Source organism: Rhynchophorus ferrugineus, unplaced genomic scaffold, assembly GCF_030347505.1.
Source record: "Rhynchophorus ferrugineus isolate W39M unplaced genomic scaffold, kcgeb_rfMv2 rfM9, whole genome shotgun sequence".
NCBI classification, from domain to species: Eukaryota; Metazoa; Arthropoda; class Insecta; order Coleoptera; family Curculionidae; genus Rhynchophorus; species Rhynchophorus ferrugineus.
Genome location: NW_027472588.1, coordinates 23,800,711 through 23,814,894, shown reverse-complemented (window position 1 = coordinate 23,814,894; position 14,184 = coordinate 23,800,711). Strand labels below are relative to the sequence as shown.

Here is a 14,184-nt window from a genome sequence, read left to right as displayed (position 1 = left end):
GTATCTTAAAGTATCTATTCTTAACACATACAGTACTGAATCACAAATAATATGGCTTATAAATTATTGTCACAGATGCCTTAATAAATTATTTAAAAGCTACTGGAATAAGATCGCGAATGCGAACTGGCACCAGAGTAACTTCCTGAACTGGCAAATGAACCAGATGAAGCAAAGGCTGCGCTACCCGATCCAGCAAGTGCTCCGGATCCTCCCTGTTTATAATTGGCACCAGACAGGCCGCCAGATCCGAACAGGTTTTGTATAATTCCGTTTCCTCCGAGGGCACTCAATCCAGGTCCGGAACAGAGACCGTATTTACATCCTGAACCGAAACCGGAACCGCCGGAACTACTGTATGATCCGGCTTGAGCACCAGAAAATGAGCCGGATGGTTGTGCGTTGGTTATATCGTACGCGGCACCACTACCTTTTTGTACCACCACTTGACCGGTAGCAAAACCGGCTGCCGATGCTCCGGACCCGAAACCGTTGGATCCGCAACCACCACTATCACAGCCAGATCCGCCATATCCAGAACCAGATCCAGAGGAAGCTCCTGACGTAGCACCGCTTCCGAAGCCACTAGAACAACCCGACCCTCCGGTACATCCGGATCCCGGACCTCCATGTACGTATACGGTGTCATCACCAGATCCGGCAGCATTCGCGCCAGCACTTGCGGCTCCTTGAGCACCGGATTGAACCGGTGAGACAATGCTTCCGTCTAATTTTTGGATGACTACATCTCCTGTAGCATATCCACTTCCGCTTCCGCTTCCAGATACAGAGCATGTGCTTGAAGTGCATGGTGCGTATTCTTTCGTTTTATAACCACCTGTAAAATAAACCATTAATAATTACTGGATAAATTCTATAGCATATAAGTTTTCATAGATTATCATGTGATATACATGGTTGTACAGAAATATGTTATTAAGAGAGTAAATTTTGTCATTTCATTCGAATTGATTCTTCAAAATGCCAAGAACTAGATGTGATAAGGCCGCGAACTCGCAAAATTAACAATGTAGAAATGTTTTAATCCACATCGAGCTATAATCAATTTTAACGCTGCAATCGATTACAGTTGACAGAATATCGTTGTTAGTATACCAATGAATGTTGTGCCTACACATTGCAGGGCATTTAAATTTAGAAATGAAGCCGCTAGATTGTTGCACTGCGACTAACTTCATTGGTTTATGTTAAAACTTATCTTGAAACACAACTGTTAATTTATACTAAATACCTATTATTATTAGAATTATAGCATTATAAATTCTACGTTCTCGTTTCTCTATGCATCCAAAGACATTTTTGGCTATTACATAACTCCTCGAAAGGTTGCTAGATTGAGTTTCATTACCCTTCACGTTCAACGGCAGCTCAAATGCTGAATAATCTGTTCAACCGCTTCTCAACAACGTAGCTGCAATACCTGATAAAGCAAATGAAACTGCAATTCGATTTTGCGATCGAATTATTGGCAAAATCATTGATATTAAAAACGTTTTTCCAAAAATTACGCCAGTTCCATCGTTCACTACCTTCGTGAGCATATTATAAGTATATCGTATCATACTTATATTAATCATTTGCTGGTAACCATCAAACAAAAATTTAAATTATTGATTCATTGTGAAAGTTTTCGTTTAAAAGATAAAAAACCATCAACATTATTTATTTCAGCGCCAGAACACAAAACGAACAATGTTGTGAATCAAAAAAGTTTTGCAATAAATACTGTTTTATTAATTAATAAATTATTTGTTTCAGCTCGAATTGAATATTCGTAGCTCAGACAGAACAGCATCTGTCTGGTCAGGTAGTATTTTATATAAACTAAGCTCAATCCCTTTTTGATTTATATTATAATAACCTTGGTATCACAAACTGTGATACTGTTTTTCCTGATCATTTCGTAAGAAATAAGGTACTAACCTTTTACGCCTTTTACTCCAGAACTTTCTTTTACAGCTGGGCCTTTAACGAATGCGTTTGAACCTCCAAAAGCTCCCTGACTACCGAAATGATTATCTTCAAGAGACAAGTGACCGGTTCCGGGACCTACAAGTGACGCAAAGTTTTTTCCTGTTCAATGTATTACTATATATCCATAATTACCAACAACAACTCCTTTATTGTCGGCTGAGTTGCTACTGATTGCGTATCCACCGCTTTCGGCATTTTTGTATATTGGTTTTGGTGCTACTACTCCAGCAGAACTACCAGCTACCAAAAATTATAAAACCATGTTAATTTGACACTATAAACAAATTTTAGAACTGAGTATATACCTTGGCTTGAACTTCCAGTGCCACAAGTCACTCCTGAACAAGGGATTTGACCAGTAAAACTAGGCGATCCGTGAACTAATGGTACCTTGTTAACCTCAGATGGTTTATTTACGTAATAAGAGCCGCTTGAGGGAACTTGGGGATGAATTGATGGAACTGATACAGTCGAACCTTAAAAATTATTAGATTATCAAATGTGGATGACATTCTTAATTGTTATAATTAATACATGAAATAAAATAAAATAGAATAACATAGAAGAGAATAGAATTACCAAATATTGACGAAGAAGAAGAAGAAGAAGAGGAGGAGGAGGAAGCTGAAGATGATTCGCTTTTTGAGATAGTGTGAGAGCTAGCTCCATTATTAGCAGTAGTTATACTTTGTGAACTGGAACTTGCATGGGCAGACGCGGCGGCACTGGCTTCACTTTTAGAAATCGTCGAGACTAACTTAAAATCGTGAATACTTCCGCTGGGACCTGGATAAGGACCTTTACATGTTACACAACCTAAAGTGAAAGGAAAAGAGACATAGCAGAAAAAAGGTGTACATAAAAAGTGTGCACAAAAAGTTGAAGAAATAGTATAACAGAAATATTATGCGTATTTCGTTACCTGATCCTTGATAACTTCCTACACCAGAAACACCATTAGATGCTGAACTTGATCCTGCGGAAGAACCTGATCCGGTCGTGGCTCCTTGATAATAACCCGATCCTGTGCTAGACCCTTGATAAGAGCCTGCTCCAGTAGAAGCTCCTGTATAAGAACCTGCTCCAGTGGTAGCTCCTGGATAAGTGCCTGCTCCAGTAGTAGCTCCTGGATAAGAGCTTGCTCCGGTGGTAGCTCCTGGATAAGAACCTGAACCTATGGTAGATCCTTGATATGATCCTGATCCTATGACGGAACCTTGATGAGAACTTGATCCAATAGTGTTTTGAGCCCCAGCCGCAGATCCAGCCGAAGAACCTGTTACGCTTGTACTGCCATGAGTTCCAGAGGTATAACCAGCACTAGATCCTTGGTAGGATCCAAATCCAGATGTAGCTCCAGCGGATACACCCGCAGATGGAATGGCGGGTTTAGAATCATAGATACTACCAGAAGGTCCCGGTAAGATAGGAATAACGTTGCTTGGAGCCGCTGGAGATCCCTTACAATAATTTGGAGAACCTGGGGTGTAGCTACACGCTGGGCCAGCCGATCCAGAGGCAGCGCCAGATCCAGCTCCGGCATAACTTCCGGAACCTATAATAATAAATAGCATGTGAAGTAAAAATATAACCGATTTTATAGATCATAATTAATAGTACCAGTTGAGGTGCTACCGCCATGTCCAGAAACTGATGTTGCCGGTTTGCTGTCATAGATACTTCCAGACGGTCCCGGTAAAACTGGAATTCCACTACCACTGGAACCTGATGGTCTGCCGCAATAGTTTGTAGAACCTGGAGTATAACTGCATGATGGTCCTACTGATCCAGAGCCAGATCCAACATAAGTTCCTGATGATACAAGAATTATTTTATGTATTTTCAACCATAAATTACATTATTAAATATTAAATGATATTTCTTACCGCTTGATGAACTGCTGCCATGTCCAGAAATCGAAGAAGCTGGCTTGCTATCATAAATACTTCCAGAAGGCCCTGGTAAAACTGGAACAACGCCACCACTAGGAATTGATGAAGATCCGCCACAATAATTTGGTGCGCCCGGAGTGTAACTGCATGATGGTGCTACTGATCCGGATCCAGATCCACTGTAACTTCCTGATCCTACAATTATTTCGAAAATAGCATACCATAAATTACATTAAGTATTAAATAATCTTTCTTACCGCTTGACGAACTGCTACCCTGTCCTGAAACCGATGATGCTGGCTTGCTATCATAAATGCTACCGGATGGCCCTGGAAAAATTGGAGCTGCATTGCCACTGGAAGACGATCCTGCTACTGCTCCTGCGCTAGATCCACTATAGCTTCCGGATCCTGAAACAAATTTCGAGAATTATGTGTATGTAGAAATCCTACTAAAAGATACAACTTACCACTGGAAGAGCTGATACCATGTGCTGAACCTGATGGTTTACCGGGGTGGACGTTTCCAACAGATCCGGAAGGTACAACTGGGACAGTGTTAACCGAGCTTCCGTATGAATTTGTGCTTGAGCCTGATTACGAATGAGAATTAATAAACATAATGATTATTTTAAAAACTTCTTACCACTCGCAGCGCCGTGTCCACTAGCAGATCCTGACAAAGCAGGTTTACTATCGTAGATACTTCCCGAAGGTCCTGGAAGTACTGGTACACCAACTACTCCAGAGCTGCCCGATGATGCGGAACCACATTTATTTGGGGAACCGGGATTGTAGGAACATGCAGGTCCAACAACTGGATGAGAAACGGGAGTATTTGTAATCGTGCCAGATCCTGTGTAACCAGATCCTGAACATGCAAAGCATTAAGTACATGTAGATAATCACAAATAATAGCGTTCCATACCTGTACTATGAACTGGAACTACCGAAACAACAGGTACGAGCGGTACAACTACAACGTTACCGCCTGCGACTGGTACTTGTGACGAAGAAGTGCATTTATTTGGTGATCCAGGTGTATAACTACATGCTGGACCAACGACGGGGTGAGAAGATGGGATGTTGGAAACACCGCTGGAACCAGAATTGTACGATCCAGATCCGACATTTGCCACGCTACCGCCACTAGCACCTGCTCCAGCTCCAGCAGAAGCATGTACTGAGCTTGCAGGTTTACTGTCGTAAATGCTGCCAGACGATCCAGGAAAACTAGAAATTAGAGCTGGAGAAACATATCCTGATTCAGATCCAGATCCAGATGTAGAGCCAGTGACAGCAGATGCACCAGAATTATGTGAAATTCCTGTTGCAGGTTTGCTACTGTAAATACTACCAGCCGAACCTGGTAAGGTTGGTGTTACTCCTGATTGATAAATAGTTGACCCAGATGAACCAGTAGTAGCACCGCTCGAGGCGGTACTAACTGCAGATGCCAATTTATAATCGTGAATGCTGCCACTTGGTCCCGGAAACGGTCCTTTACACGAAATACAACCGCCAGGGGAATATGATCCTTGGAAATAATTGCCCTTGTTACCACTATTATATGAAGATCCACTTCCACAGCCGGCACTACCCGAGCAACCTGAGCCTACAGCGTTGCCGCCACTTCCTAAAAATTTCAAATAAACACGTTATAAATCTAAAACACAGTAAAATTAAAAATAATTACCTGAGTAACCTACACCAGATACATAGTTTCCACTTGGAGCAGCTCCAGCGCCATTAATTCCAGCCTGATAACCAGTTTGGTATTTTCCGGAGTTTATAACTTTGTATGATCCGTCATTGCCAGATCCAACTGGAGCGGAAGAACCGCTGATCGCATTCGAATCGTAAGAACCACTTCCCCCACAGCCTGATACTCCCGAACATCCGAAACCTCCTACTTCAGAGGCACCTCCTTTTATAGCTAAAAAATAAATATAATTTTCATTTAATTATAATCGTTTTTAATGTAAGAAACTCTAATTATTAATATTAGTTCATTTTAATCATTGATAATAGTACCTGCTCCAGACTGTGCTCCAGCGCTGCTTCCTGCGAGAGATCCAGCACCACTTGCTACGCCAGATGAAGCACCGGCTACAGCATGACTTCCTGCAATTGTTCCAGCATTTGCGCCAGCTACGGCTTGACTACCAGCTCCGGCATGAAGAAAGTCCTGCAACTTTCCCAGGTGGTCGCCATTATAACTACCAGAGAAGGAACTCGAACTTGCATGACTGAAAGCTAAATTATCGATATTAAACATGATGTTAATTGGTTGTTAATTAATAAAGATCAGTGATAAATCATTAAACAATGTTACATAAAGAAACATATATTTCGATGAACTCATCCTTCTCACAGACATAAATAAAAAGTGTACAAAACAATGAACAATCGAATATCTAAAGGTAACTGCTCTTTGACTAGTTTATAAATTTGATTAAATTAAGGTGACTTTTAAAACTTAACAGGCAAACATAAAGTGCTGTCAGACGGAACGAGTTTGATAAATAGCATCTTGTACTAACACAAAATAAAACAAGCGATTACAATCTAACATTATAAAATTTAACAGATGTTGTCAGACTTTTTTAAATTGGTACTAAGAAATATTGATGGGACTCACCTGCTGCCGAAGATGAAGAATGCGAGGAACCTGTAAAAACAATAAGTGTTAATTTCGAAGGTATTGAAAAATGTAAATTGAAATCTCATTACAACCCAATAAGGACTATGAATTAATTTTAGCTAATTATACAGGTCTGCAACTAAAAAGCTGTTGGAGAACTGATTACTATGTATTTTGGCGTGCGGAAATAATATGAAAAAGTATGCCAGGAATTGTTTATTGTTGGTTTTATGTTTACATGCCTGTGGGTCATTACGTACCTCTCAAAAAAAACCTACAGGAACTTGGAATTAATTCCCTCAGACAACATGGTGGAGCAGAAAACGTGCAAATCGTTAGACAAAAACGAATTAGCCGCCGGGAGAGTTTAAAGTTAATGAAAAGAACGTCTCAAGAAAAATTGGTACCTCCACATAAAGTTCTTTTATCATCGCTATCAACTATATGTGTAGTTGAGATTGATGAAGTAATTTATAAAATAACTTCCCAAAGATGAAATGTGCCAATATATAGTTACTTATAGTACCTAGACCCTCGGAAGCAAAGATGAAGGAAGGTGTTTTTGTTGACAAATATCATCACGCTTTTAGAAACATTGTCAGGCAATCATAAAAAACCTAACTACAAATTAATCATCAAAAGAAGGCTAAACTAATTTCAAGCTTTAAGTTGCCTAATGTTCATTTCCATCTCAACTAATTTCCGGGATTTTTGAGAAATATAAGTGAAAATCAAGGTGAACGATTTCAGTAAATCATTAAAGACATAAAGAAGAGATACCGAGGAAAACAGAGCATCTCAATAATATCAGAGTACTGTTGAAACCTTCAAAGATTTGTTTCAGATGCTTCCTACATGCGAAAATGAAAAAAGAGGAGTATATATCCTTAACTATTTGTAAATAAAATAATATTTTTTTAGTTTATTCTCTTTAATTTTAATGTAATAAATCATAGTTACCCAAATTGTCAAGAAACGTGTCGTTGAAAAAAGGAAGTCATCTTAGGATTCAATACGTCCAAACATAAAGATAGCGCCACAAAATGTAAACAGCCCTTAGGTTTTTTGTCAGACCTGTGTTATCAAATTTTGCTATTTTGCTCATATTTATTCTTTTTTTTAAGTGCGACTGACCAGTAATATTTAAAGTAGTTTTGTTGTGATATTCGAAACACCATTTTTGTTTAAACTATAAAAAAATCCTTTCTACTTTTTAAAACTATGAATACAAACTTGTTTATATATTTACATATTAGATTTTACTTAATTTTTACAGATATATTCTTCCAGATTAAGGCATTATTAACAATGGAATTTAAAAGTTAATTTTTGGTGTCTTTAGTAAGAAGTGTTTACTTCTCAACTAATACGCTGCTGTTGGTAACGCATTCTTCACCAAATTTCTTCACAGTGGGCTATCGTCCGCAACCGTTCTGATTTCAGACAATGTTAGTCTTCTATTTTTTTAGAATTATTTATATGATCTTTATGATGATGATCGGAACAGATCGGTCAAACTAGCAGTGGAAAGAAGCATCCTCTTGCCGAAGTCTGGCTCAGATCCAAAAAGAATTTGACAAGTCATATTGCACTCGCTTCTAATGAAACTTTCGTAATATTTACACTTTTACACTTTCAGCTAGTGGAATGGAAGAAAAATATTTTGTGTTATATAATAAAACCTGCCAAAATTTTGTAATAGCTTCCCAGCAGATACACTGTATAAACACTTTTTCATTAAAAAAGTTGTAGAATTTTTGAAAAATACGTCAAAATCGATATACAGCCTTTATACATTGTTTATTATGATTATAAAAAAAATAATTTAAAGAGATACTTACTAAAAGAACCACTGACAGCTCCAGCGCCACCTTTTACACTATAACCGGATGCTGAAAAAATTAAATACTCATATAAATTCAACTCAAAATCGTTAAATTATCATTAAATTTGCATCTGAGGTACTGGTTCTGTGGGTAGTTGGACAACTAATTTTTATTGCATGTAAATTTCCTGAGAGATGACTAAAAAAATGAACGCGATTCGATATTCTACGCTAAATAAAATACATAGTATGCGGCGACCGAATCCCAATAAACTAGTTTGTCGAATCCGGTTCGATGAGACACGTTTATTATGGTAGAAAGGTTTAAAATTAATCTGACGTTAATTTACATAGCCTGATTTGTTTATCATCAAGTTTTTCATTAAAATAAAAAAAAACATCTCCATAAATATAATCTATTAGATTCGTAGTTTCTTAATAAAAAAAACTGATTTGAATATACAACACAATGTCATTATACCTATTTGTCTACCTATAACGCGTTGAGATTACAGGCTTAGACATATAAAAGAAGTAATATATAAGAGACAAACTAAAAACAAGCTTAAATTTAAAAATAAACAGTTAAAAAATTAATTAAACCGCCATCTGTTAAGGTTTTTATATACTAAATATTACGTATTAAAAAAAACGACAGACAGAGGGCGCAGATAGTAAAGTTATCAACATTTAATAACTATGTAAATTTTATGTAAATCTTAATACCTTTAATGCACATACTTCCTGTAGATATTTTTACAATATTTAATCTATCCACCCTGTTGTTTATGAAAATTAAATTACTAATGGATTACAAAATATCCACCGTAAATATTGAAATAATCATCGATTCTGTTATGAAGTGAAATTGAATAAACATTCAAATTAGTGTTAAATACTTTCTGGCGTTTACGTGTTAAAAACACATTTCTCTTCCAGTTTGGAAAATAACCTTTGGTGTTTTAATTAATATTTTTAAATTTATTTTCATTGCTAGCTAGTACAACATGTGTTAGTCTATATCTAGTCTATATTGGACTTCCAGAGTTTCTAATAAAACAATTGGAATTATTAAACCATTTTAGTATAGAACGACTTCACTGTTGAAAAAAGCAAAATTCCTAATTCATTTTACATATTTTCATATGGATCTTGTAACAGAAAGCTGTTTTGTTCATATTTAAAATAATAATTTAATATTATTACATAATTTGTTATTATATTTATAAATCATTTTTATATATACATATAAATTTATATATAATCTCCTGTTTCATGTGGGTTCCAAACCACTATTTCCGGCATTATAATATAAATTAAATATTTAATATAAAAGTTTTATTCAATTTCATTCAATAGTATTTTAATCAAAAAGTGGTGGTTACCAACCACTAAAACTATGAACTATATTATTTTCTTATATGATTTATTTAAAAGGGTAAAGTAACCTTCAAATTGTTATATCACTAATCCGTAAATTACATAGATTCAATTAATTATAATAAAATAAAACCTTTGTTGGATAAATAGTAAATTGGGTAGTATCACATCACAAGAAATATTATTGATGACATTTCAATGAGAATTTAACATATATTGAATGGACATCAAGAAGTGTCTTTATTTTATAATACTAGAAAATACTAATAATTAATCCTAACAAAATATTCAAATATTCAACTTAACTAAACCATAAAACATTGTGCTAAATCTATAAGAATCTATAATGCCAAATCTATATACTGAAATTTTAAGTTAGTTTTATTAAGTAATGTATTATAATGTAATCATTATGTCGTATGTATGTCAATATGTATGTCATTAATGAACAAGTTATCTTAAAGAACTTTAGTGTAATTCTATTAAAAATAATCATTTTTCAGTTCTTCTTTTAGAATAACAAAATATGTCAATTGATAATGTAATGTGTTAACAAAATTCATTTATGAATAACTGTGAGTTAAATATAAATAAGTTTAGTAGGTAAAGCTTTTGATTTTCAGAAAGTTGTAAATTCACTATTAGAACAAAAAGTAATGAAATGTGAGTGCATAGTAAATAGGAATATACTATAGTAGTAAAGAGCAGTATGATGTAAGTTACTATAAATAACATGAGCTGACATCGAAACTATCACGATGGCATTAAGATAAAGTGCACCAGATGCACACCCAATACAAAATCCATTATATTAATCACGATTGAGACCTTGAGGGATGCAAACTCACTTCCTGAATACTAAAAGAAGTCATAAACATCCTACCGTTTGCAAATGTGAGCGTAATCGATCCAATTAGCGAACAAGAACGAAAAACCAAGAAGTAGAAAGGCTGGAAGGTGATCTATTACGGATCCAAGACTTTAAAAAATGACGAGGAGCGTTGGCGATGCCAATTATCATGCACAGTACAGTTCGTTATGACGGTATGTGTAGGATAATTAACCGGTTTTCCCGAAAAAAATGAATCAGGTTTATATTTGTGTATATAAAAAATTATTAACCTCCATAAACATGGTAAAAGGACGACCGAATACGTGAATAATCGTACGTTATTTAATAATGTATAAATGGTTATTATTATTCCGATTAAATGACACTCGAATATTAATTGTTTCTGTGAAAATATCTGATGAGGTGTAATTTACATAATTGAAAATAGATTTATTTTCAGAAAAAATAAAATCGATTATTTATATTTAGCTAAAATATTTCTTTGAAATCTCTAATTGTATGAATATTCCTTAGTAAATGATGTGTTTATCAATTATGAAAAAGTGGAAGGACCTGAATAATAAAAATGCTATTCTAAAAGATGTCTAAGAATGTTAATTTCGATGATCACAACTTAAACAAGTGTATACATAATTAATACAAATGGAATTCATAGACATATTTGTATATTTATACAATCCATGTAATATATAATTTTTGTAAAATCCGTAATATATATATATAAATATACACAAAAGACAGATTAAATATAAATACCAAAACTTAAAATTAAACCTTAAAAAATAGGATCGATAAGCATAAAATATTCAATAAAATTAATTTATTCGGCAAGTAAGGTGGAAATAAATAATTTCAATAATTGAAAACAGATTTATATTCAGAAAAAATAAAATCGGTTATTTATATTTAGCTAAAATATTTTTTGTAATAATTTTCTCTAATTGTATGAATATTACTTAGTAGATGAGGTGTTTATCAATTACGAAAAAGTTTACGGACCAGCGTTACTATTCAGAAATATGTGTAAAAATGTTAATTTCGATTATCACCATTTATATATATATATATATATATATATATATATATAAATATATATTCACAGACATTTTTGTGTATTTATACAGTCCATTTATTATATAATTTTTGTAAAATCCGTAATATCTATATACAATGAGCCATATACACAAAATAAAGAAGAAATATAAATACCAAAACTTAAAATTAAACCCTAAAAAATAAGTACCAATAAGGATAAAATAGTCAATTACAATTAATTTGTTCGTCAGGTGATATGGAAATAAATATAGATATTCTGGAAATGAAATATTTAAAAATTTACTGTAAGTTTATTAAGTAAATAAATTTATTTTTAAGTTCTTCAAGAAACTCCAAGAAATCTTTTTATAAATGTTGAAACTAGTAAAATGAATTCTGATTATTTTCAGTTAATATTTCATTCATATATAATATTTAATCAACTATAATTATTATTATAATAAACAATATAATGCAGTTTAACACATCTATATCCCGAATCTCGAAAATAAGAGTTTAATATTAATTATGATGTGTGCTTGTATGTACGTACATACGAAACAATTTACTAAACACAAAATTAAATCATAAATTATGTGTATTGCAGTTCTATACCATATAATAGGCAATTACATTTCAGTTTTTGTTTCTTTGGTAATTAGTAGCAACCTTAACATTCAATTGAAATATATCCAATAAAAATATCGTTTTATAATCATTCCTACTTTACCACACGCCAAGTCCTTCAGTATTTAAATTAAGCGAGAATCAATCAATTTAGAAAAAAAATTGAAACATCCTCGAGGGCGCCACCGGACACTTACACAGATTCACTGTTATCACAAACAGGCACGCCAACGTGCTGAGTATGTTTCTCATCGTTGCAGCCGTGTACTTCTCACAAATTAACCAAACCCCAACTGACTTAGCGCTCCATGCTCTCCTCCTATTTATACAACGTTGAGAAACAACGTCTAAGACTGGTTGATTGTCTCGACGGGTCAGCAGGAGATCCCAGATCGACGACGCTGCCATACGAACAGGATACACCGCCTTTCGTAGAAGAGAATCGCTTAAATTTTATGGAACAAACTGTGTCTCGATTTTTTTTGCGCTGGCTTATTAATAATTCGCGTAAACCCTTGCACTTTTTTCACCGATTTGTGGTGAGAAGGCGATTAGATCATTATTATTCGCACTTTTTTTCTAAGTATCTAATAACCGTGGAAGATTTGTTTTAAAAAAGGCCAAGGATTAAGACAAATTTGTACAAATAAACTTAACAGTCATAAAATTATAATAACATTTGCTTCCTTTTAGCTTTTATCTTAAATTCAGTCATACTCTTATCATACAATTTTTAGCACATAGTGATTTTAAATCTTCTTCTTTCTTCTTTTTTCTTTCTTGATATATAAAACAAAATCGGGTTTGTTTGAACACTTATAACTCGAGAACGGCTAAACCGATTTTCATGGTTTTTGATTTGTTATCCATCCCGAATAGCAGAATAACTATTGAAAAATTATTAAATATTTTCCCTCACAAAATGTTGTGTCAAAATGACAATTATCAAATCAATTAGGCTACGAAATATTGCGAATTAATTAACTGATGAAGAACGACAAATTGCTCGGGAAGAGAGCCTCGTTAATATGGCGTGAAGTAGGGCCCTCTGCCGTGCTTCTCAAACACAAGAGCAAAAAGAGACAGTTCATGAAACGGCTAAATTAGAAACGAGAAATCGTAGAGCTCATTTAACAGTTCACAACGAAATAATCTTCGATGTGCAAGAAGAAATACTTTAAGTATTGATTTGAATCGAGTAGCCTTTCCATACGATTGCACATTTAACTACAGCTCGGATCCTTTCGTTTGCATTGGGCTAATGGACGTAGTTTGCAAGCATTGTGGGCATTAAAGCTTGCTGGAGAAATGCCTGGATTGTGGTGCCTTAATGCAAAATTGCCATTATTGGTGGCATTTCTCATGTCATTGATTTTGACCACTGTTCGTGCGAGATCTGAAATTGCCGTAGCAGTTTCTTGTTCTGGAATAGCTGCCACATTGTTAGAACGATGCCGTATTCAGCGTTAAAATTGCCATTACATTTTCAAACTACTGAACAACGGACATGTAACATTGTAAAACATTCTGCAATGGCAGTTTTAATAGCCTCAAAATACATCATCTGGGACGAATGCACAATGACGCACTAACGCACATTAGAAGCTCTTGATCGAACATTAAAAGATATGCGCTATGATTTTAGAATTTTTGGTGTAATTTTTGGAATCAAATACTGCCAATTTCCACCAGACATTCCAAGATCGACTGCTGGCGATGAAATAAACGCTTGCCTCAAATCATGTATGCTGCACGACCCATATGCTGAAGATATCTCCAAGCAATTGCGGACTATCGATAATAACCGTGTTCCTGTCCAGTGAATCTACTTTTCGTTTTCAGTAGCTATACGATGCAAAACCAACCACCTTTTCTGCTATTGGGGCAGTTGTTGATATGACAAAAGACGCAGTTCAATATGATAGCCATTATCT

The 14,184-nt window shown here is 34.8% G+C and overlaps 1 protein-coding gene across 6 annotated transcripts; it reads right to left on the bottom strand.

The window, feature by feature from the left end:
* LOC143203254 (uncharacterized) lies at nt 1-12,673 on the bottom strand. 6 transcript variants are annotated; one of them, XM_076415413.1, is made up of 17 exons: nt 12,448-12,673; nt 8,372-8,422; nt 6,528-6,557; nt 5,921-6,142; nt 5,583-5,822; nt 4,815-5,522; nt 4,533-4,757; nt 4,357-4,479; nt 4,145-4,297; nt 3,882-4,082; nt 3,616-3,807; nt 2,918-3,550; nt 2,575-2,811; nt 2,301-2,471; nt 2,128-2,235; nt 1,945-2,070; nt 1-838 (listed from the first exon to the last, which is right to left on the bottom strand). In XM_076415413.1, exons 1-17 carry the CDS (start codon nt 12,656-12,658, stop codon nt 93-95), a joined length of 4,377 nt encoding a protein of 1,458 aa, XP_076271528.1. In that variant the 5' UTR covers nt 12,659-12,673; the 3' UTR covers nt 1-92. The 6 variants fall into 6 exon arrangements, with proteins under 6 accessions (XP_076271528.1, XP_076271532.1, XP_076271529.1 ...); XM_076415417.1 differs by lacking the exon at nt 2,575-2,811; XM_076415414.1 differs by lacking the exon at nt 6,528-6,557.
* Nucleotides 12,674-14,184: the final 1,511 nt, after the last annotated feature.